Source organism: Cydia amplana, chromosome 18 (assembly GCF_948474715.1).
Source record: "Cydia amplana chromosome 18, ilCydAmpl1.1, whole genome shotgun sequence".
Taxonomy (NCBI): Eukaryota; Metazoa; Arthropoda; class Insecta; order Lepidoptera; family Tortricidae; genus Cydia; species Cydia amplana.
Window position 1 is genome coordinate 13,983,932 of NC_086086.1, and position 25,560 is coordinate 14,009,491.

General features: G+C 36.2%; 1 protein-coding gene across 1 annotated transcript in view; it reads left to right on the forward strand.

Annotated features, from left to right (window-relative positions):
* The window catches only part of LOC134656340 (steroid receptor seven-up, isoforms B/C), a gene marked incomplete at its 5' end in the record, with an annotated part of 135,717 nt that overhangs the window by 43,335 nt on the left and 66,822 nt on the right, over positions 1-25,560 (forward strand). Inside the window, one exon of the mRNA XM_063511855.1 lies at positions 10,018-10,563. Within this exon, the coding sequence (XP_063367925.1) occupies positions 10,018-10,563 (546 nt within the window). The remainder of the gene's footprint in view (positions 1-10,017; positions 10,564-25,560) is intronic.

Genomic DNA, 25,560 nt, shown 5'->3' on the forward strand with positions numbered 1-25,560 from the left:
GGTAGCGCGACTATGCTATGTCTAGAGGTTGGATTGTCTGTGGACCCTCAGGACATATTTTCTCATGTGATTGATATATCAGATTTTGAAGCCGTGCGACACGACGACGCGACTTGCTGTCGCAGAGTGTAAACGCGCCTTAACAGCGCCCGCGCACGCGACAAATGGTCGACAGCCTTTGTTCCTCTAACGGGTGTGTTTGATATCATTAAGATTTTATTTTTACGCCTCGAATACTGGGAACAGATAACTCACTTAATGTAGAAAGCGACGTGTTTCCAAAATGCTATTGAGGCATTTTTATCTAAACTTTTTTAAATGGACGGTACAAAAATTACAAAGACTTTTTAAAATTCTCGTACATACATAAAATGCTACTTTTTCATTAGTTTTTGAAGAATTAGCCTTTTCGAGCATTTGTGATGAATAATACTATTTTTATCTGGAACTGTTTTAATTTGTGACATTTACCAGTTCACTAGAAACAATCTAGTGCTAATCGATCTGGAATCTAGACTTGGACTACGATTAAGATCAAGGACATACGCCTGTATCTTAGGTTTATACTTAGGTACCACAGACCAGCGGCTCAATACGACTTGTCTTAATGACCGGTCGTGAAATGGCTTAACATTCAGCCAGCCTATTATGGATAGCTTTATCCATCTTTATCCACGTGATAAAATAACTGTCACTGTTTAACACCGTGGGAAAGAAAGTGACGGACACCGTTTTATCACGCTGTCACGTAGACAAGAACGACCATCATATCCGTACAGTACGTATATCATGTCATGATCATTGTTGTCTATGTGACAGCGCGATAAAACGGTGTCCGTCACTCTCAATCCCGTAGTGTTAAAAAGTGATGGTTATGTTATTTTATCACGTGAATAAACTGATCCATAATACGCCTGCTGGGGATCTATTTGTCTTATAACTTCTAATAAATTAGAACGTTTATTAATATTCTCAGAAGAACTTAGAAATTGCGCAAAGTGGATTTAAAATTATTAGGTATGTAAATATTTGGCACGTTTTTGTCAATTCTTGCGATTCCTGAATATCCCGATGTCATGAGCTGTCAGTAATTAATCTAAAAATTTATAAGGGTTGTTTTATGTAATTAGAAATTATAAATGAGTGAAAGCAAACTCTCTAGATTTTTTTTCTAAATAAGAGAGTAAAGTGATACTTTATTTAATTGTAAAATATTTGTTATGCTTGCGGCGTTTTTAGTGGCTAATTGTAATTTATAGCTTTCGAACTAATTAATATTACCACTTTTGTTGATGGCTGATTATAAATGACCCGTACATGTATTATGTGAGTTGTCTTTTTAATTGAACTATTGCTTATTTTAAAGCCATGTCAGAAGCGGTTAAAAAGATTGTCCATATAACAAAATTAGCAATGTCACGCAGGGATCGGAACCGGTTTTTTGCAAAAACATAGAAATAACCATATTTTTCGAATTATTTTATACTCGAAATGTAGCACTCAGTTGTGTTTGTAGGTTACGACTTCGTATTATTAGATTGCCCAATTAGAAATGAAGTAATTAGCAAAGAACGAAAAAATACCGTTTCCGTTCCCATACAAAAAATACCGGTATCCGATCCCTGATGTCACGAGCTGTTAAAAGGAAAGTCGAATTGCGCCCTCTCACGGCTAAGATCGTTTCCTTCATACAATCTGTGTCAAGTATAACTCTGACAATCTTATGTTTAGCTTCACATAACCCTTATTTTGATACCTAAGGTATAGAAAACGTCTGCGTAAACTCCCCATTCCCTCTCTATTGCACGAATATATCAGTGCGAGCGAGATGGACTGGATTGATTTTACACAGTCGCTAACGTAAACATCATGTGTCAACTCGGGGTACAGCTACTAAACTAATTTTTCTTCTTTAAATCGTGCAATATGATCCTTATTACCTAACATTTAAGATTAAAAGTTCTCCGCTGAACGAGTTTTCTTAAAGATTTGTACGTGCAGGGAATATAAACGCTCAGAAAAATTATAAATGTGACGTTTTCTACTAAAAGGTACCACATTGTCGGTTGTCGATAAGGTTGATTTCAAATTGAAGCCTCATGGAAATAGCGTCTTATTCACAACCGGCAATAAGTACCCTTTTGGTTGAAAATGGCACAAATTATGTATTTTGATGCATTAGGCAATTTAGGCATAAGTAAACCGTACAAGAGGAGATTTTTAAATATGTAGCTCCGTTTAGTTGTAGGTACCTACTTACAGTTGTCAGCACGTATATCGGAGCGGCCAAGGTGCTCACAAATATCTGAACACGACTCTATTGTCAAGGCGTTAGAGTGCGTTCAGAAAATTTTTAGCACCTCGTCCGCTCAGATATATCTGATGGTGAGTGTTTACAAACTTTGTATAAGAATAACAAGCTTGTTTTTATTTGTTACAAAGCTACTATGGTTTGTCAAAGGACTGTCTCATTTCAAACAGACAGAGAGTATCATATATTATCTTTGTCTTACACTAGTACTAGCACCCAACAGAAAATAATGAGTATAGTTTTTTTTGTTCTTATTTACTGACAAATTTGGTTTGACCAACTATAAATTCGTAACCCTCTCGTAGTCGCAATAAAACCTACATAATAATTTATTGGTAAAAATTAATTACGAAACCCGGATGTTAGGTAATAGGCATTAAAGTCAAAACCAAAACGCCAGCTATATATTATACCGTAACATATGTATGTTAATCGTCAACTAACGCCTTGTTAGAAATATTCTCATAAATAATGAATATACATATATTATAATCTTTATTTACAATGACTCATCTACGTATATTAGTCACGGCGTTTACCAAATTTCAATTTTATTTATCATATTAATTTTATTTATAATAGGAATATCGTTAATTTCACTTATCCGCTTTGGTATGCGCTTATAAGTTCGTGCGCAAATGGGCGACTAGATTTTCAGTCGCATATATATAAACGGGTGCGTATCATAATGAATAGCGCACTTTTGGTATAATTTCAGTTTACAAACGTTCAAAAAGTATACTAATCATATGTATAATGAACTCTGAATGCACTAAATATATTATTTTCAATTAGTATAACATAAAAATAATGTAACATACAATATACATATCGCTGTTTGATATAACATACAAATATACTAATTACATTTAATAGAACATTCATTACGCATATAAATTAAAATAATTAATAACATCTCATATAAGTATCTGAACAAAACATCAGTAAAATTATTTGGATAGCTCAGAATTTCAAAGATCATCGAAACTGATTACTGTCAGAAAAGTAGGTTAGGTTAGGTTAGAAACTGCTACCAGGAAAGTGGGTTAGATAAAAGAAAGGAGAGTGGGTTAGAAAGTGGGGGGAAGAACTGTGACCCCTCAGAGAAAGAAACTGCTATCAGAAAAGTAGGTTAGGTTAGGTTAGAACTGTTACCCCCAAGAAAAAGAAAAGGTTAGGTTTATTGCGTGGTATTTGTTTCGTATATTACTTATATTATTTCAACTTTATACCTTTTTATACTTATCATAAACGATATTATATGTAAAGATCATTATACATTATAAAATTATAGAATTCATTGTTATACGTATCGCACGTTCGCACGTTATACTTATTGCACATGATGCCATACAAAATTATACAAATTGAATGTACATATATATTCTGAGCAATATATTATAGGTTTGTATACGTTCTATTATTCATATTCATATATATATTCATAATCATTTAATTTGTATTAATCATACATTGTCACTTTTATAATTACTTACCCCATATAAACAAGGCTCGGAAAAACGCCCGTCATTTTTAAAACCCTGCCCGTACAACACAGACTTCTGGACTGCCAATCTCATCGCAGTTTTTGTCAACTGTTGTTCAATCGCCCTTGCTAGCACAGCCTTAAGGGGCCCACAGATTACACGTTCGCCGGACGATATCAGCCTGTGACAGTTCCGAACAACTGACAGGCTGATATCGTCCGGTAAACGGTAATCTGTGGGCCCCCTTCATTCGTAATAAAGATCGACTTACGAGTGAAATCCGAAATGAGACGTACTCGTATGCAAATGTCCACTAATGGACAACTTCTACGGAATGGAAGCCCCTGTTAATGCTAATTTACATTAATTATCATCTATAAAGATATGGTTAACGTAGAACTGACAGTATTTTGACTTCTTAGGAAAGTCTTTGAATCACCTGCGGGCATGCAGCGCCATTCCTTTTTTATCGCCTCCCCGTCACTATGCCCGTCCATTTCGCACTTACATACTTGTTAGAACGTGACAGGCATGGTGACAAGCGATAAAAATGCGACCGTGCTACCGCCGAATACCGATGCAAATCGTCGATTGATACAAAACATATCCGCTTAAAATAGGCCATCATCAGCATCACTAATTAAAAAGATAATATCATAGATACATTAGTAATGATGTCATTACTGTACAGCGAGCTGCAACATTTCATGGACGCTTTTGCTGGTGTACAAAGTTTCTAAGTGTGCTCAGTGAAAGAATATCTTCTGGTGGTTCAGGCCGCGTAGCCAACATGCCAATCGCTTACGCTCCGTAGCGCGCGATCGAAACGCAACTGTTACTGTCGCACTAATATGAAAGAGTGATAGAGAGACACAAAACGTTTCGTTGTCGAAGCGATAGCGATTGTAACCTTGGCTAGGCCGGCAGTAGTATGTATCAGGTAAAATTTAACCAAAAGCCAAATCAAATGTGAAAAATGTGCTAGGATTCAAATTATCATTTTGTGTCGTAAATAAATAACAGACGTGGAAAGTGTAGAGTTGCATGGAGTTAAAAAACTGTTTTCTAAACAGACTGCGTTAAAAACGCTCGTCCACTACCTCAAAAATCGATTCGATTTAATGGAAAAGTGTACAGCGTCTTTAACGAGTTGTTTATTGTATGAATTCGGATTCCGAGGCAATTTGTTTGATTTAAATAATCTATACAAATAAATGTAAATGTTTTCCTTGAGAATGAATGGGAAGCTAAATCAGAATTTACAAATTTGTTATAGTTTTGATCTTATGTGGACACTAATCACAGTGTAGAGCCCGTACCATGAGTCACTGACAGTGTCAAAACGGACATATACGCTATTTTATTACTTATGTATAGTATTTTACTTTCTATCAGGGATGTTGCGGATGCAGATTTTTTGACATCCGCGGATGCGGATGCGGATATTTAAAGGCTCACATCCGCGGATGCGGATGCGGATGCGGATGTCAAGATTAGGTACTTAGAAAACGTCAAATATTACATTTTTAGTATTCTTTTATTTAAAAAAAACGAAACATTTAGTATTTGAGCAAGAATATAGGTGCGTTATATTTAATAAACAGTAACTACGCCGACTTTTCTGGATCTAGACGATTTCGTTATAATGACGAAATTACCTAGCACTTACGCCGCCGCTAAGACGTTCCTGTACCAACTTGTTCGACATCCGCATCCGCATAAGCTCCGCATCGATTTTATGCGGATGCGGATGCAGATGCGGATGTTGAAAATAATGCGGATGTTCCGCGTTTGCGGATGCGGATGCGGATGTTCGCAACATCCCTGCTTTCTATACATCTCGTTTGCACTAATATGCGAGTACGAGCGAGATGCACAGAAAGTAAATTACGTTCTCAATGGCGTTTATGTCAGTGCCAAACTGATGGTAGCCGTACAGGTATGCCGCGCGCACTAATCAACGCGAGTACGATGTTTAAGAGCGTTCACATTGTCTAATCATGGTTATAACCGCGAAAATCGAAGTTCGCAAATTGCGGGCATTTTTCCCTGTCACTCTAATTACGCCTTCATTGGAGTAAAAGAGAAAGGACCATGTGAAGACGCTCTACACAACACACACAACAACACACAACAACAACACATCACACACACACACACAACAACAGATACAACTTCCAGTGCTTTTCGCTCGTACCAATCAGCATGAGCTATCGTCCAAGTCGTATCAAAACAAGATAAAAACCGTAACAAATTGTGAAATCAGAATCGCCCTCACAGAGGCATTATGCAAGGAATGTTACTAAAGGTGGCTACTAATACTACTTTTATAAATTTGTCTGCAAAGTTGCTTTTGTTGTTCGTGTCATTGGGTGTTATTTATTGGGTAAAAAAAGTGTAACGTATTTATTATTGAATTGATAATATAAATATTAATGAATATTATTAATAATATTATGTAATATTAATATTATACAATAAATGATTATGATTATGGCTATGATTATGATGAATGTTCTAATTATTAAACTGTTTGGACGACAACCGGTTTCACTTCATCCACTTGAATTTTTTGTCGCAATTGGCGGCATTTTCGGATCCGATCCATATCGTATCTTTAGCAAATTTTTGACGTATCTTAAAGTTCGAATCAGGCCGACAGAACAGAACAGCACTTCAATCTAAATCAGATGCCAGCAAAACTGTATTTACAGTTTGCCTGCAGTGAGACCAGTTTGACTGCAATGACAACATTACACGATAGTAACCTTCTTGACTCGACACTTGTAAGAATTATAAGATCAAGATAGCGTACTGTATTATGTGCACTATGATCGATTAGTGACGTACCTCGGTCCGAGATGTATCGACGGATAGCGTAATGACGCTATTAAGTGAGGTGTCGACGCGTGGGAGCGACCCACATACGGACAACACTTTAACTGATCATATTTGAGTCTTATGTCTTTGGATTAAGGTTTACGAATGTCAGTTAGTAATGGACGATGGTACGTCACGAGTTGAGCGTCATTATTTGCGATTCGGACGGATAAAACACCATAATTCAGTATTGTTTCCAAAATGCGTGAGGACTTTTACTTTATAGTTTATTTAGTCAGTTACTCATAATTTAGTACCTACTACCTACTGTTTAGTTATTCAGCGGAGTAGGTATTACACAAAGTTTCATTGACCGTAATTTCAGAAACTTGGGTAGGCTCTGACCACGTTAACTTTGCACAACTGCCAAATCTGTGTTAAGAACGCATTAATATCTCTATAAGCTCCACACTTGACGTAACTCTTGGCATGAAAACTTAGGGTAGTCAGACGGTAATTTAGGCGTTAATTTAATGGCAATTGGAGTATAAATACAAAACTTACAATATCTTTTATTTACGTGACTATTGATAATGATAAAATCTCTCTAACATAAGCTTACTCAACGACAACGACCTCTTTTAAATCTTCATAAATACAACCTGCTTACGATTTTCCCTGAGAAAAAAACAAAAGCCGAACAGCGCGTGCGCGAGCATTCGAGTCGGTGACAGGCCGACCAACTTTTAAACTTTATCACATCAAGCAAAAATCATCTTTAATACTAAGCGATAAGATGGTCCTTATCTGTCAATGTAAGTTGGTGGGAGCGTACGGTTCCCGCCAAAAAACGAATTCACAAGAAAATACTTCGAATGCTTAGCGCGCTGCGCATTTTTGTCGGAGCACAATTTGGACCGTTCGATTTGAATTCGTTCGGCATTTTAGAGCGGATTCGTTCCGTATTGTACAGGTGTTTAATAAACTATTTTGAATAATTTTGTTTGACAAGTTACACCAATAAAAAATATTGTACGGTAAATATAAAAAATATTGACAGTCGGCCACAAGTACCTAATAGCAAAAATCTTTTTTATACCTACAAGCCAACTTTGTCAGTAGAAAAAGGCGCGATATTCAAAATTTGTATAGGAATCGATCCATCGCGCCTCATTTTTTTTTATTTGCCGTCTTTTTCCACTAAAAAAGTTAGCTTGCCCAGAGTATAGACAAATTATAGATCTAAAAACTCTTTATCTTTTGTTTAAAAACTTCCCCACGAAACCAAAGTGCTTTATTAAAACTAGAATTAATATGAATTAACCCAATGAAAAGTAAACGTCATCGCTGCATTAGTCTGTCTGTCCGTCCGTCAATCACTGTGAGAACTCATTGAGCTCATAAAAGTTTGGTAATAAACACTATACTGCTTTATTGTCTCTGGGATGACGCGATCGTCTCTTATGTAACAATGTATTGAAGATAGTAAATTTAAGCTTTTAAATCATTTTTTATACTTTACGCAGTAGTTTGTGACTAAAAATCACAACCGCCGCCACCATACAATCTAAATTACGCTATCATTTTAAAATGACATTCTGAAATAACGTTAAATAGAAAGAAGCGGGATTTAGGGTTCTCAAGGGTCGGCAACGCTTAAGCGGCTCCTGTGATGCTTATGTCTATGGGCAACGATGATCGCTTCCCATCAGGCGGCTCGTCTGCTTGTTTCCTGAAATTTGAGCTAGTAGAAGATTTACACACAAAACTTGGTAATAACCAGACGTAGAATATAATTTATATAATATATGTTTCAAGTAATGTTAGCCAAGTTTCATGTAATTTAAGCAATTCATTTTTAAATAAGAAACTAACTTTCATTGTATGGTATTTCATCAATTTGTCTCAGTTTCCATTAATGTGATTTAAATCATAGCCCGCTGACCGCTTTTGCCATTATTACCTCTGATTTCTATGTCAACATAAAATAAAAAACTTTACTCATCACTCTCTTTGAGGTTTTAATGCTAGCATAAGAAAATAAAGTATGATTCTCTCTGGCAAGCGATTCTTGCCGAACATTAAAAAATATATATATACCACAAAAACATTACGCTCCAACCAAACTATCTGTGGTATTTTTTCGACCAGACATTTTTTGAATAGCCGCGCCGATACCAACCTGCACGTCCAAGTTTTTATATCTGACGTCATGTCACGAACAAGAAGTCACCGGCACAGATGATGAGACCTATATTAAAAGAAACTGTAAACATTATAACAATTAAACTCCTGGCGGAAACTTGGTGGGAGAATGTACTTTAGTACATCGTTTTTTCTAACTAAATAATATAATCATCATAATTCTTAAGAGCCATAATTCTCTTGTCGGTGGAGTAACCGCCATTCTATTCTTCTCTCTGCCACTGTTTTGAGCTCCTAATAAGTCACTACGTTGATTTTCTCTTTGTGGCCTGGTCCAAAAACGCACGTCTCGGCCTTCCTCTGCCTCTCTTTTTTTCTATGCTTCCTTCAATTATAGACTTTACGTAAGTATTCGTAATTGTTCTCAGCAGAGATCTCTTCTCACCTACCAAATAATGCAGGATAATTAATTTTGTTGATAATATGATCTGCCTCTAACTCTGGCAAAAGCCCTAGAGGCTGCCATTTCTCTAATTAATAATAACAGTCAAATTATAGAAACGAATTAGCAGATGGATCTAAAAGTAAGACAATTATATGAAGTAATTAAAATTATACGATACAGTAACAAATGTATTCGTCACTTATAAAATTGAATTTTATCGTCAACTCAATTTTCCATAACGCGTGAATCCATGTAAATTCAATCTAAAACCTCTAGAGTTACTAATTTAACTGCACTCCCCTTCTTCATTGTATCTCACAGAAACTCTTCCAAAACTTCTCCTTGTTTTCCGATTCTCATCTTTATTTTAATTGAACAAAGTTGTGAATTGTATCTCGTGAGTTCATGAGATAGGAGGTTGTGGAAGGTTTTGTGGTTTCTATTGTCGGGGGTCATAAAGTGAGTTATTACAGTGACGCGGGCAATCAAGATGCTCATATGCTAATGGGGCCTAGGATTGCGAATTGCTGCCGTTAAGTTTTAAGGGACTCTAAATTCATTAGACTGTGGTTTGTCTGCCTTCATAAATAGTAGTTAGCATCGATCGCAGACACGCAAGATGAGAAATCAATAAAAATATATAAATCTTCTTTTTTTTTATTTAACTGTATATATTTTAATGTAACTGAATTTACCAATTTTATTTGGTGATCCTGTGATGTTTTATAATTCCTAAATAAAATGTTTGTTCCATGAACTACGCGACGTCATTGCTATTTTATGTTTATTTGCCTATTTCCTTGTTCCAGCTGTTCAGAGAGGCCGAGTGCCGCCGACGCAGCCCTCCGGCCTCGCGCTGCCCGGCCAGTTCGCCCTCGCCAACGGCGACCCCGCCGGCGGCCTCAACAGCCACCCCTATCTCTCCTCCTACATCTCCCTGCTGCTGCGAGCGGAACCCTACCCAACGTCAAGATACGGCCAATGCGTCCAACCCACCAACGTCATGGGAATAGACAATATCTGCGAACTAGCTGCAAGATTACTCTTCTCCGCTGTCGAATGGGCGCGGAATATACCCTTCTTCCCCGACCTTCAAGTCACTGATCAAGTGGCGTTACTCCGGCTCGTGTGGTCGGAACTCTTCGTTCTGAACGCGTCCCAGTGTTCCATGCCCCTACACGTGGCTCCGTTACTGGCGGCCGCGGGTCTCCACGCGTCACCCATGGCGGCGGACCGAGTGGTCGCCTTCATGGACCACATCCGCATCTTCCAAGAGCAAGTGGAGAAGCTGAAAGCGCTCCACGTCGACTCGGCGGAGTACTCCTGTCTGAAGGCCATCGTCCTCTTCACGACAGGTAAAATTTTGGATAGTCTTTTTGGGGAAGCGCGGCTGTTGCTTTACAGGGTGGCTGGCGCTGGTGCCACTGTTACCAACTATGGAGAACTCCTTGTGTTAGTAAGGACACATTTAGATGCTTATGCGGAGGCTAGCAGAGTGCCACCGGCGCCTCCACCACCATCTGCCGCTTCCTCTGGCTACTATTCAACTCTAGACTCGACTCTCGGCGTCAACTCTTCGTTATCCTATGGCAGCTTCCTATCAACTCCTTCTAGATTACCACCAAATTACACAAGCAGCCCTAGAATGGCTGAGGCTAGTACTTCATCCCCATTCAAACCGTGGGATGGCTTAGGGAAGAGTCAGAAGGATCTCGGAGGTTGACGCTGAGGGTTGTCCAGAGCGGGCTTTGGATAATTTGGATCTGGGGTGCTATTTTTTGACACGTCCTGGTATTTTGAAACCTCGTGGGATCTGAGTGGGATTACACCGGAAACCAACCCATTTTTGTGCTCTACCTCGGAAGTGTTTTAGATTTCGAGTCTGTAGTGCACAAAGCCTGATATCTTTCAGAATTTTGCGAGGTTTTCGTAGGAATGCGGATCGTGTTTTGAAGAATAGCATGGCTGGTGTCGGAAAACGTCCCTTGAAAAGTTGAACGTAGGGTGTTAACGTTACCTTCGTAATGTACTTGGGAATAATAACTCTCGCTCTTCAAACCTAAAGTAGGTAGTCAACCGAAACTAGGTAGTCACGTCCTAAAGTAGGTAGGCTAGATCTAAATTAGGTAGGACTAAACGGGGAGCTCGCGACTTATTGTTCTCGAATTGCGCCTTTTCTTTTGTGATATTTATCAAAATATATTGTAATATAATTGTTCGAATTATGTGCCGGTACACGCGCGTACCGTTTAATTTAAGTATTTATTGAATGTAAATATTAATTTATTTCTAATTTATTAATACACTCGCGTAATTTAATCGTAATCTCTTTTTGTTTCATTTCTTATTATTCTAAAGCCTTCCTTTTATAAATAGTAAACGTTAGAAGAGTCATTATAGTTTTAAAGGCATTCTTATTTTGCATTAAAGTCTAAATATCCTCATACTGATCGTAAAGCGTGCAGTCTATTGGACATTAAAGTAAGCGTAAGTATTTAAAAGTAGGCTCATACACACTCATTTTATAATTTATGGGATATTAAACTTAGATAAATATTCTAGGTGCATGTAAATAAGAAGGTTGCATGTAAACCGCATGTTAAACCATGTCGGCATTTAGGTAGCAATACCGTCTTTCATCGAAAGGTCTACGATAAAGCATGTATATGGTAAGATTATGAGCTCCGATTGGAGAATTCGTAAATGTTATTATAATTTAGGTTAGAATTTCTAACGACATAACGAAATGTTTATTGACATAGCGCGATTATTTTACCACTCATGACGTCATGACAATGTCAAATCACGCGCGACACGACTTATCTAGGTTTAGGATCTTATAGCGTTTTTGGCGTATAATATTGACCTACCGGTGCCTACCGGTTAACCTACGGAACGCCTCGCGCGCCTATATCTGCGGATAATTCTCCGCAGATATAGGCGCGCGAGGCGTATATTTCGAATTTGAAACCTAGTAATGTTTGTAGATAAAAATAGATTTCCATGGACAAAAATCTTAAAAATATTATAGAAATACAATATCTCGCCTCATCTGAAAAAATAATACCTACGCATATTGGGTTTCTTTAACCCCTCTGTTGTACTTACAAAAAAAAATGCAGCATTTGACATTAATCAACTAACAAACCTAATGTGACATGCCAATGGTAAATTTCACCGTTAATGTAAAACTCTGTCTCCAAAAAGCTCAACTAAAACCACATATCGACATAAAAATCAATAAATCCCACCACATCGTCTCGCAAGTTCGCAACTTAGACATTGATTGAGACTAGCTCAATTCACGAAACAACAGTATCTATAACCAAAACAACAGTAACCACATCCACTATAACTAGACCTCCAGATACAAGACAACTATAAGTAGTTGGAGGTCACGCTTATACTGGTTGATATGTGAGGCCTAGCATGTACGGATTATCAGTGACATATCGTGTCGCGTCGACACTTTTGACAGGGATTATTCACAGGCATTTGATAAATGAAATTAGTTAATTATTTATTAATGGAAAGACAGTGGTTTTGTATGAATAGGTAGGTAGGTATTTAATTGGTTTTGACTATGGTATATGGTAGTAAGGTTTAAAAAAAGGAGCTAGGATATCTAACTTGTCACAAAAATATTAAATATTAGGTGTATAACATAGGTTGCCAAAAAAAATTAGTGCCTATACTTACCTTTACCGACTATGGGCATACTTACCTATTTCTTCAAATTAGGTATTATTTTTTTAACATTTAGTCCTTTTAGGTACTATTTTCCTGTTTACCGACTTAATATTTTACATAAAAAAAGAAAGTCCACTTTTCCCACATATTTCACCGTAAAAACCTTAAACCACGGCTAAACAGACTTCAAAAGTAGTTACCGTCGACGCACCCAAAAACCAGTATTTCTTGATCTTTCCCTCACTTAGATTTGTTCAATGAGTGAGGGACCTCAGAGGTCTAGGTAGAATGGCTAGGCCTTAGGGCGTGTTGAATATGCAATAGTAATAATGTAGTTTTATAGATAGCTAACTTTCTCTGTGAGAACTTAGTTTGAACGGTAGCTGGGGCGGATTCAGAAATAGGAATATGATACTTGTGCCAATTCAATGGGATATAAATAGGTGTTAGTTAACATGGATGTCGTCTATATGCCCTAGTGAAGATTTGTATTTAATTCAAGAGTGAACTATTACTGATCCAGCCATTATTGACCTATAATAATAAAATAAACGAGAGGTTTTTGTTTTTGTTATAAGATTTGTATGGTCAGCGCCGAGTCTGTGACGATAGATGTAGCTAGGCGCCTCTTAAAGGCCTTGTGTGATTGTGTCAACGAATGATATGATGGAAATATTCGCAGCTAAGTCTCGGTAGCTCAGTTGATAGAACGGCGGATAATTTATTTTTTATTTCAACTAAAAATAAGACTAAAGCTAATCGCTGGCCAGTTTGTAATAAAAAATAGCATCTAAGTTGATATGCACCCACTTGACAAAGCGTGGAAGTGACACTATATAAGTCGTATTTTCGTAGGAATTTTTAACGTTTGTGATGACAATCCCACATTTTGTTCGCTATAAAAATCTTAGAAGGGTTAGGTAATTAGCTAAAATACATTTGCACGCGAGCGTCAGTTAAGCAGCGTTTAAACGCAATACAGTTTCAATATCAATATAAAATGTATACGAGAAAGACCTGTATCAGAATAAGGTTGGTGACTTGTTAATATCGACCAGCGATCGAGTTAATTTTAACCTATAACCTTTGTAACTAGTAAATCAACTTAGTATTTTTATGAGTTCGTAAGTCCCTACAATACTTTAATTCGGTTATTATTGTTTGAATACTTTAAATGGTTATACAAATTTATTTATCGATCGATAAAAAATGATAGGATAAAATTTCTCGGGATTAATCATAATATTTTACAAATTCATAATTTAGTTAAGATTTAGGATATATCATGATAGGCCTTCCTTGTTCCTATGATGATCCATCGCTAACCTCGGCGATGCAACTGAGGAACTTCACCTTCACACATCAAAAACAATCAAAAAACGCCCGAGGCGATCCTTCAGGCTCCCCAAACCGACAAAAACACATCTGTCTCTGTCTGACTTGCCCGTGTCCCCGTTAGAGAGAGCAGGGTGCTAGTAACGGGATTCGGTCGTGACCGCCAGCGCGGGCGAGTCACGATTTTGAAAAAGTGTCGGACGGCCGGCCGCGTCCCAAGGGTCCGGTGCTTGGCGTAAGCTATGGAATATCCGTTATTTCAAGTGTAAATTATCTTACTAGTGTATTATTTGTTAAGAAATACTTGCTTAGACTAAGCTAACTCTTCATGGCATTCGCAAGTACAAAGTGTGGCAATGTCTTCATTATTGTGAAATTTCTATGAAAATAATGACACACCCTAACTTTGTGTTCAAGTCCGTGCAAAATTAGTATAGACGGATAATTGACCCAAGAACTCTATTTTATAGAAAAACAGCAATTATCATTTCAGCAGATGCGATTGACACATACTTGACCGACTATCATGACTTAGGATTTTGCGAGACTCCATTATCTAGCGCGACTTCAAGTATGAAGGCGCGCGCGATAAGACTATGCTATGCGGTTTAGTCGGTGTTTCTAGTGTAAACTTGTTGTTGTTTAAAAAATCTGTTACTAGAAATGACGTCATTAAGATGGCGCGCAGATGTTCAGTAATAGCCTATTAATTCTTGCTTTACAAAAATAGGTACTTAGATAGTTTATCAGGGAATACAGACGACAAGAGCGAATCTTAACTTGGCAGTCGCAAATTTACACATTTTTCTGCGGTAGATAATTTATGTAGCACTTACACTGGGTCAAATTGACCCTAAATATTTATCTAAATCTCTTTAGTCAATGAGTTAAATATTAAGTAGCCCATTTTTAGGGTTCCGTAGTTTTCACATGTTTTTTTTTAATTCTAATTCACGGCCTGATCCGAATTTTAACAAACGTCAAATATTAGGTCTATAGTTCTATACAGTGTGTAAATCCAATACGGGCGAATATTTAAACGGTGGTTAGCATAGGACCTAAAAAGTATATTGAGATAGATTTTACTTAGAAATGCAATGAAAATTTTAACCATACAAAATAATTCGGCCCGCAATGTAATACACCACACGTTACGGGATACGAGCTTTTTAAAGTAACTGTCAACGTTTGTTAGCAGTTACAATAAAAAGCTCGTATCTCGTAATGTCATGTCATCTTCTGTTTCTTAATGTTTGCAGTACATTGCTGCTTGGTACAATGCGAAAAAAATTCATTACGGAGTCATATTAAGTGTAACTTTAAAAAACTTCATAATTAATGATTAGACGGGTAAATTCTTATATCTGGTTTAATTTATTGCCCGTATTGGACTTACACACTGTATACGATATGGATCGGATATGCCAGTGTCAAAAATGACGTTTTTGTTTGAAGAAACCATACTTATTGATTGACGTACCTATATTAAAGTTCTAATCAGGTCAGAAACGTATCTAGACCTACTCACGTGACATATTGAAGTTTGAATCAGGCCGCCAGTTCTGCAACGGGCAACTCAATTCGAAAGGTCTAGAGAATTTTAAGAATCTATAAACGTACCTTTGATCTCTTGTGGCTTAGACGCTGGTCTCTTCGCTGCTTCCCAGCCTGTATCGCATGTCCCCGATATCTGGCAAGAGCTATGTACGAACATACAGGACAGCGGCAACTTGTGCTAGTATAGCTATAGCTTTATGATGTACTACGAGTAGCTTGCCGAACAAGTGCTTGAGAAGCTCTACCGTTAAAGGATAATTTTGATAGTTGAGGACATATGATAGCACTTTATTGTACACCAAAAACTGATAACGACAATTGTTAAGTTATATAGGTAAATATAAATCTACAGAAAGACATCTATAGTCTGTCAAGCTGGGCATGTCAGTAGCAATGTAAATCAAACTAAAGCTATCCCTAGGAAACGAACAAAAAGCAGCAATGTACATGGAACAACGATGAAATGTAAACAAAATAGTTCAGTATAAATGACACGCGATTTTCGAACAATCCAAACGTAGAGTTGCTAACCCGCGATTTTTTAAATTTGCCGCCTTTTTCTACTGACAAGATTTGTTTGACCAACTATACATAGAATGTTAGACTTTTTGGTCCTTTCGGTATACAAATTTTATTAACACCTTGTGTATTCCGTAATCCAAGAACGATATTAGTTTGGACGATAAAAAAAAAGATTTGATTATGAAATGACAGAATTATGATAGACAAACGTTTAAATAAATGTACTTATATTTGAATCTACAAGATCTTTTTGTGAAAATCGCTTAACAAATATGAAATCAAACGCACAATAAAAAGCAATACGTTTCAATTTCTAAACTACCAAACCTATTTGCCAATTTTGGCCTATTCAGTATTTTGCGGTATCATCAACATATTGTTAGTAGCGAAATTCACTATAAATAAACCAATTTCAACGGAATTCTATTAGCCTGAGCATGCATCCGACATTTCAATCTTGCAAAACCCATAGTCATACACGCAGGCCGGACCGGACCGCAAACCACAGCACAGGTCCTTTTATAGTAGCGGAGAAAATACAGTGGGAGATTGTGAACAGTAAATTCGGTACCGTTGCCTGGATTCCCATACCCACATTGTTAATTGACAGTTCATAAACCTTATTACAGAAGGCATAAGATCCACCCATAGACAGTTCAGAGTGTTGCTGTTTGTATAAATAGATACACGATTTAGGACTCTTTTTTGAGCGGTGTGTTACTTGGCCTTGAGGCCAATTGCAATATAATCGTAATCAATTGTCTTGTGCTGTGCTGTTAAAGGGACTTTGTGAAAACGCATTTTCTTTTATAAAATTATTTATAGTGTTGATAAATCACATAGTCTGTAAGGTGCCTCATCAAATGTTTGTTTTATAACACATAGCCTTAATTACATAACTTACCTAAATAGGATTTAAGGATCAAACAATTTTTACTAGTATAATCTGTTTATGTTTTTTTTGATGTATTTTTTTTAATTACATTCATATTATATCTCAAAACACTTACCCGCCCCTTATTCATAAAACTTTACGCGCCTGATTTAGTTAAATTATGTTTTATCCCTTTCTTACAAATACATACCTAAGTCAAAATGACAAGACAAGGACAAACGATTATTAGCTAATTGAGATTTGTAGCCCGTTTATGAATAAGGGGGTTATTCTCTCTCTTTTTATACGTATTAAATCTCATAACTCTTATACCGTATCTGATAACGTCCTACTGTATTACTTTGCTTCATTTTCGACGCTACATACATCGCTGGCTGCCTTAACAAGCCTCAAACTTTTCACTCCCACGCATCATTGGACACATCATTAAAATTCACGTCAATACCTCACAAGTTTCCCAATTCTGCAAGTAATGTACTACAATGGACAGATGATTGCTTACAATCTTCAAACTTTATCATGCCATTGGAATATAATACTTAATCATTTGATTTAAGGTTCAAGTAGAAATACGTCAATCGTGTGGTCTCTTTTGAAACAGACAATGACGTAAATTGAGTCCTCTTTGGAATTAATTTTTCACGGTGCCATTTTGAATTAATTTTTGTGATGAAGAAGACATTCTAATGCAATCTTATGTCATTGAATGACATGCAAAGTTTTTAAAGAATTGTAGTAAGGTAAGAAATTTTTATGCACATTTGAAGAAAAAAGTCATTATTTCCTTAAAACGTGTAAGATTTATTTTTTTCAGAGCCTACTAACTACTTATTCTAGTAAAAGTAATAAGAGACCATTTCCAATTTTTTTTTTGTGAAATAGTATGTACTAGTTTCCAATCCTAAGTAAAATAATCACCAAAAATATAAATCTAGTATGTTTGTTAATTTCACTATCAATTTATTTCGATTAACTTGTAGTACAAGTCAGTTATTCCGATTTAACTTTCCGATGTTCCGACTAAACTGTCAAATATCGGTTTGACATTCGTGTAATGGGGCCCTAAAAGGGCGTCGGATGTCGGCGAGGGCACAGATGTGTGCCGAATCATGCGGGCGCATAATATTAATAAAACACGACATGTCACAAACACAACACAAACCGAAAAACGAATATGAAAAACAATATTTTGCCAAAATTCTGAATGTAATTTTGTTGCATGTTTAACCCTCATCGAAAGACGAAAACGTACTTACATAATACAATTTGGTGGTATGACTGTAACTTTATCGTTGTTAAATTTTTTTACGTAAATTGTACGTAAATTAGTCCAAAAACATGTACCTACACAACTGTTGTTTTATTATAACTTTCGTATTTGTAGATGTCAACTGTATGATCGTTGAAATCATAAACTGACCTGAATTTAATTTAATTTTTATAAATTAGTCCATCCATAACCTTTTTAATGAATTTACATATGTTTTTAACCAATGAAGTTGCAAAGTTTGCTTTTTCGTCTTGAATTTATCACAAATCTCCCAAAAATATATTTTCCGACCCTCTGCACCCAACACGTACAATATAAAACTGTTAAACAGTCACCAAAAAGGCCGCGGGCAATCCCGAGATTAGTCGTGAACATATACAATTGTATATCAACCGTCTGATAGATCTTTTTAGCTCTCCATCTGGACAGGAAGCAGGGTAAAAAGAACCCTGAGCGTTTAGCATAAGGTCAAGTTTAGGTTGGAGATATAACCCTAAATGGTTAATGTATGGAAATATTAATCAGCCCGATAAGTGTAAGGGTGCGACTGTCCTTTTTTACAGTGTAGGTTTTAGAAACAGTAGTATGATTTTTTTTCAATGGGAGTAACGTGTTCGTAAGATAAATGCATTTTTGTACTCCTCAAACGATAAAATATTTGTTAAACTATATTACATAACATACATTGCGTCAATCAAATACAGGTTATTTTTAAAAATAGCTGAACAAATGTTGGTGAGTTTGAGCAGTGCAGCCTACAGTTTAATTTATTAGTCCTTTTACAGTGCCCACCTGGCGGTCTAGCATGAGTTGCGTTCTCGCGCGCGTTTCCATAGATCTAGCGCGACTTCAAGTACCTATGGACTTGCGCGCAAACTCATGCTAGACAGCCTGGTATAGCTAACGCTGCACGCTGTTCCGGTATAGCAGCTATTAGCTCTATGATCATACTGTTCGTTAACTATCCACTGTGCCAGCTTATCAGATTCGGGAAGCCAAGGGTTTGGGGTTAGGATAACACGTGCTTCGATATCGGCCACTGAGATGCATTTGAATTTTAAATCCGCACTTCAAGTGTTTTGTGGGGGACATTTGAATATGGAGGCTGAGCTATTTGTACTGAGTTTAATCTTTATAGGTGGATTTTACAAGACTGTATAATTTAAATGACACTACGTTTTGTACTATGAGAATATATGTAACATAGTTTAGTTTTTATTTGTAGGATAAAATTTACTGTGTATCAAAATGACCCTGCAAAGCAAAAATTAACGTGTTCACGATTTTTTTTCACACGTAGAAAGATAGCTTTCAAAGTGGGTACACAGATTGTATATGTACTAGAATGAGATAGTCGTGTATCTACAGTCCTTGTAATTTCATACCGAAAAGAAACAAAACTTTATAAGGAACTGTACGGTTACCATCAGTTTGTCACTGACATAAATGCCGTCGAGAACGTATTTTACTTTCTATACATCCCGTTTGCACTAATATGCGAGTGCGAGCGAGATGTATAGAAAGAAAATTACGTTCTCGACGGCGTTTATGTATGTCAGTGACAAACTGATGGTAACCGTACTGGACTTGCGACCTTACGGCAAAGGATAGTAAATAGCTACATATAACAAATATAGTATTTTGTATTGTTATTTGCTTGAGGTTAATCTTTATAAATATGATCTCCAAACCCGTAGAAACTTATTCGGAGATCATTTATATTGCTTTTCGATCGATAAAAAACAAATTTAATCAGGTGGCGACAGCACCGATAACTTGTATTTTCGCATTTTGCGTTACACAAAAGTGTACGTTTCAAAAAGGCCTATAAATAAATTTAATCTTATTCGATATGTACAACCGTAAAATAAAACATATTGAAAATTTTATGACCCATTGTGAGTCAGTTTAAACATTAAGCACAATTTATTTATATCAATATTGTTTTTATAGAAATGTTCCGATTATGGTTTTCGGAATATGGGTTTCTGAGCTATTTTTATTAAAATAATAATATAAACAATACCATAACATAAAAATCCCAACTGAATAAGTTGGCTTTTGAAATGGGCGAAACTCAAAGTAGGCATTACCGCAATAACAAAAAACCGGCCAAGTGCGAGTCGGACTCGCGGACGGAGGGTTCCGCACCATCAACAAAAAATAGAGCAAAACAAGCAAAAAAACAAGCAAAAAAACGGTCACCCATCCAAGTACTGACCCCGCCCGACGTTGCTTAACTTCGGTCAAAAATCACGTTTGTTGTATGGGAGCCCCACTTAAATCTTTATTATTTTATTCTGTTTTTAGTATTTGTTGTTATAGCGGCAACAGAAATACATCATCTGTGAAGATTTCAACTGTCTAGCTATCACGGTTTGTGAGATACAGCCTGGTGACAGACAGACGGACGGACGGACGGACGGACAGCGGAGTCTTAGTAATAGGGTCCCGTTTTTACCCTTTGGGTACGGAACCCTAAAAAAACTTTCAATCTTCAATGTCCATTTCAACTTTATATGATTTCGAATCATTTTGTGAAGTAAACACTAAACACTAAATATTTCCAAAAATAGTTATTGAAATATTTGTAACAATAAAATGTATTTCTTATTGTACGTATTACTAACTACTCTTCATACTACAAACCTCCCTTTTCCCTGTTTATCTTTTGACAAGCTACAATTATGATTTAAAAGTTTTAATTATGGCGGCCGCATAATGGGCGCCATGATCGATCAAGCTGGCCGGTCACAGATGTTTGAGAGGGTCGCTCGGCCATCCCGACACTCATCTGTCCCTGAACCACAATATAAATACCGTAAAACCATCTATAGTTGGTCTAACCAATTTGTCAGTCAGTAAGAACCAGGAAAACTATATATGTATACTCATCATTTTCTTTTGGGTGCTAGTACTAGTGTAAGACAAAGAAATGAAAGAAAGAAAATATTCTAATTAGTTTTGAACCATAGTTGTAAGCTTTTGGGCTATAGTTGAGAGTAGTAGAAGAATTAGTTCCAAAAAACAGCTCACGCTAGTATAAAAATTGCCAAGAGTATTATTGTATTTATTATACAAGCGAACTGCACATCTGATTCTTTAGGTAACCTATGATCTAACCAAATCGAAGATTTTTTTATTTTAGGCCACTAAAACTCATGAACATACATTTTACTCACTAATGTTTTAAATACCTACATAGTATAAGATTCTCAAAGAAATCAAACTTAATATTGCTTACAAATTTTATTTAAAGGGCAACTTATGAACATAAGCAAATTTAAGTAATTTTTGCCGGCAGAAAACTATCCTTATTGACACATCTGGCCTTTTAGCAATCAGTTTATTGTTTAAACTACCAAAAACTGGCAAATAGTACTCAATATGAACTAACTATACAAATAATTAGTACAAACAAACAAACGCACAGGCGTCTAATTCGAATGGACACGTAATTTCGTTAACACTGCCAACGCTGGTGACCTCACGTTTGCACAGCGGGGTCGAAATCACCCCTTACTATAGCCACTTACAAAGTGATGAACCAACATGGTAAACTAAGAGTGTGTTAGGTATTATTATAATGTTCGTTTTACTAAATAACAGAATGAAAAACTTTCGTTATTAACTAATAAATAAAACTTCGTAGACGGGTCGTAAAAGGACTGTCGATGTCAAAAGTATTGATATCCAAAACTCACTAATTAAATTAATATTTCAACAATTATAAATTCATATTTTAATTGTGAATCGAAACTGCGTACAAGTTTGGTGTCTATCAATTAAGTTTCGGTTGTTAAGTAACAATACAAAATGGAATACAATACAAGTAGGTATATAGTTTCACATATTTTGTGTGTATTTCAAGTATTATTGGTAAGTAGTTGTAGGTATCAAATTTAAACTGTTGTGAGACATAACATTGGATAAGTAAAATTGGTCAATTGTAGGTATCAATTCTAATGAGCGTTCGTCTAAAATATTATATTTATATTTTTTAAGTCTTAGAAATGTAAAGCGGCATTTTGGTCACGATAAAACAGTTACGATTTTACAGACTGTTCAAAAATAAAGTGGAAATATTTATATCTAGGTTATTTTAAAGAATATTGTTCTCTTGACGACCGGCATCCGACACGTAGCATATACTCGTAGATCTCAAATGTCGTAAGGGAGATACGACAAAATGTTCCTTACAACATTTGAAATTTCCACCATACCTACATAATTATTTTTGACTTTTTGTTATCTTCACAGAGTTGAATTTAAACTAAATTGTCACACCCAGTCATCAGGAGGTTATATCCATACGCAGTTAAGTCCCGTTATGTTAACTACATGCTCAGTCTGACATCAGGATCTCGTCTAGGTCCCAGACTTCCAGTCTTGTTTAGGTCCTAAAGTGATAGCCCAACTTGGTAGGACCACACTAGACTGCTTTAGCAAAATACCTACTACATTGTTTTGGCAAGGGTGTTGTGCCGCTTAAGGGGAAGCTCTCTCGATTTTCTAAGTTCACTCATTATTTAAAAGATTACTCAATATTTAAAGTCAGTATAAAAAAAAATCGTTTTGTTATAATTATAACCAAAGAAGGCTTTCGAACGTTCGTAACACACTTCAACCACGCGCAAAAGACATTGTATTAATTTTCCCTAGTGATATAATATACTTTTGCTATCTTTACCAATCGCAGCATTTTATAGCCTTTTTAAACATAAGCTTCTATCAATATCTCCTTCAAGTTCACTTTGTCAAGACTCGTCAAATACAGGACAAATATTGTAGATTTTCGTTTAAATAGATAGCCTCTGTAGCGTATTTTCAGTCTGCAATGGCCACAAAACTAGTAGCGAACGAAGCGCAACTGTCACTGTCACACTAATATGGAAGAGTGTTAGAGAGACACAAAGCGATTCGATGGCGAAGCGCAAGCGATTGTCACATTGGCTAGGCCGCCAGGCAATAAATCTTCATTTTCTAGCCTTCAAAATTTGAATTAATTTAATGAAAAATTTGTCACATTATAACGTCTCCTTAAGGTGGTAAAGTCAGACAGGCGTCACTCGCATTGTCTAACGAGTTCGCGATAAGGCCGCGGCCACAATGGATAGGTCCTAAGTTGGACAGCTGACAGAGCCTATAAGGGGTTCTTGGGGAAGTGCGATAGAAACTGTAGTGTCAAGGCTTTAGATGTTTTGACTTGTTCTTTCTTGTGATTTTAGGATATGATGATGAACATTAGTACAAGAAAAACATACAGAAATAATTGTGCCTCCACAAAAATGACAATTTTAACCCGTCAGTTTAATAACTTTTGTGTCACAAATTGACACAAAATGTAGGTACTGAAAATAGACTTTTCAGCGTCAAACAGGTTGAAGAAAAACTTTTAATAAGGTTTTTATTTCGTTATTTTAATAGGTATACTTACATTAATAGCAATTGCCCTTTCATGTTTTGTTAAGTCACTAAATATAAAAAATGTCTACTATATAAAAATAACGTTCTTTTGGTTTATATGAAAAAACCCAATCGTTTTAATAACTGCTACTACGTGTAATTGTTAATCAACGCTAACGGGTTACACCCACACTTAATCCAAATATCTAATGTCATCTAATTTAACTAATTTACGAGATCACACCCAAAACTTGAAGAAATAAATACAAACTTATTCATGCGGGTGGGAAAATCTACCACTATCTTTTCCTTACATAAACCTACTCAATAGGATAACAGTAGTGCCACAGGTAATTGCATCTGTAAATTTGTACCGCTATAATCGAATCTGTCATATAACTTCCGAACAGAATGACGATATTTTAAATTTGGAATTGAACGTTAATTTTAAGTTTTTGTTTATGACATTCCTGATATCGGTTTATAACGAGCCAGTAATGTAACTGTATTGTGTTTTTTTTATCGTGGCAATATGTAGGTAACGTTGATTCTGTGAAGTTAATTACCTACTTAAAATATTTTCTTGTCTAGAATTGTAAACGTACCTTTATTTATTCCATTTGATTTTACCATCTTTAATAAGTTAGCATCTAAATGAAATCAGACAGAAACTAAACCATGACATAGCGTTGTTTGATCGTCGACGTAAAAATGTATCCGATCAACGTTACACTAAAATAAGAAATTTTGCAACTCAAAAATATTAAAATATTTATTAACCCTTTAACCGCCAGAGTCTGATATATAAGAGATTAGAAGGATTATTATATATATTAGATTATATGTTGAGATTTAAAATTGCCGCATAAGTGTACATACTGTAAATTAATTACTGAATTGATCGCTAGATGTCTCTTTTCGAAATGCAAACTAGCTAACGGTATGTTTTCTAAAAACAATGGAGTCAAACAGTTTCCATGGTCAAGTCAGTAACCAAAAATAAAGTGACAGTGATACAGTGAAGTGAAGTATAGTAGTAGTAAAAGTAACAGTGCTTAGTGATAGGAAAGTGAACCTTAAAGTGCAGTGTTTAAGTGCGGATTTAGAACAGCCAGGTGCGAACATTTGGTCCTATTCGAGTCGGATCAGGCTGTGACGCGAGTGATAGTGCAGTGCAAAGTGGACTCTATCGGATTGCACTAAGGACTATAATTGAGTAAGATCGTTCCGTTTATTTAAACTTGTAGAATTTCGCGGAGTGTGCTTTGGACTTGTAAAATTTTCGGTGATATTTGGGACTTAGAATATTTCGTAGTGTTCTGAAACATAGTCTAGTTTTCGAGTATCCGAGACATAGAAAAATTCTGTGATTAACAAAGACTTAGAATATTTTTCACTAACTTGTGTCTTAAAAGTTTGGAACTTTGAAAATTCTTGGAATTTGAACTCAGTGAAAATGGAAGCCTTATTCGTAGTTCAAGCGGATAACTTACATCTTCTTCAGAAAGCAGCTGCAAACTTCAAGAAGTGTCCCAAGGCGAGACTTAACAAGTCATACTTGCAAGTCAGACTACAGAATTTAGACAAACTTTGGGAAGTTTTTCAAAACACACACCGAGAGATAGTGAAGATAGCGACAGCAGAACAACGAAATAGACACGAATATTTTACACAAGA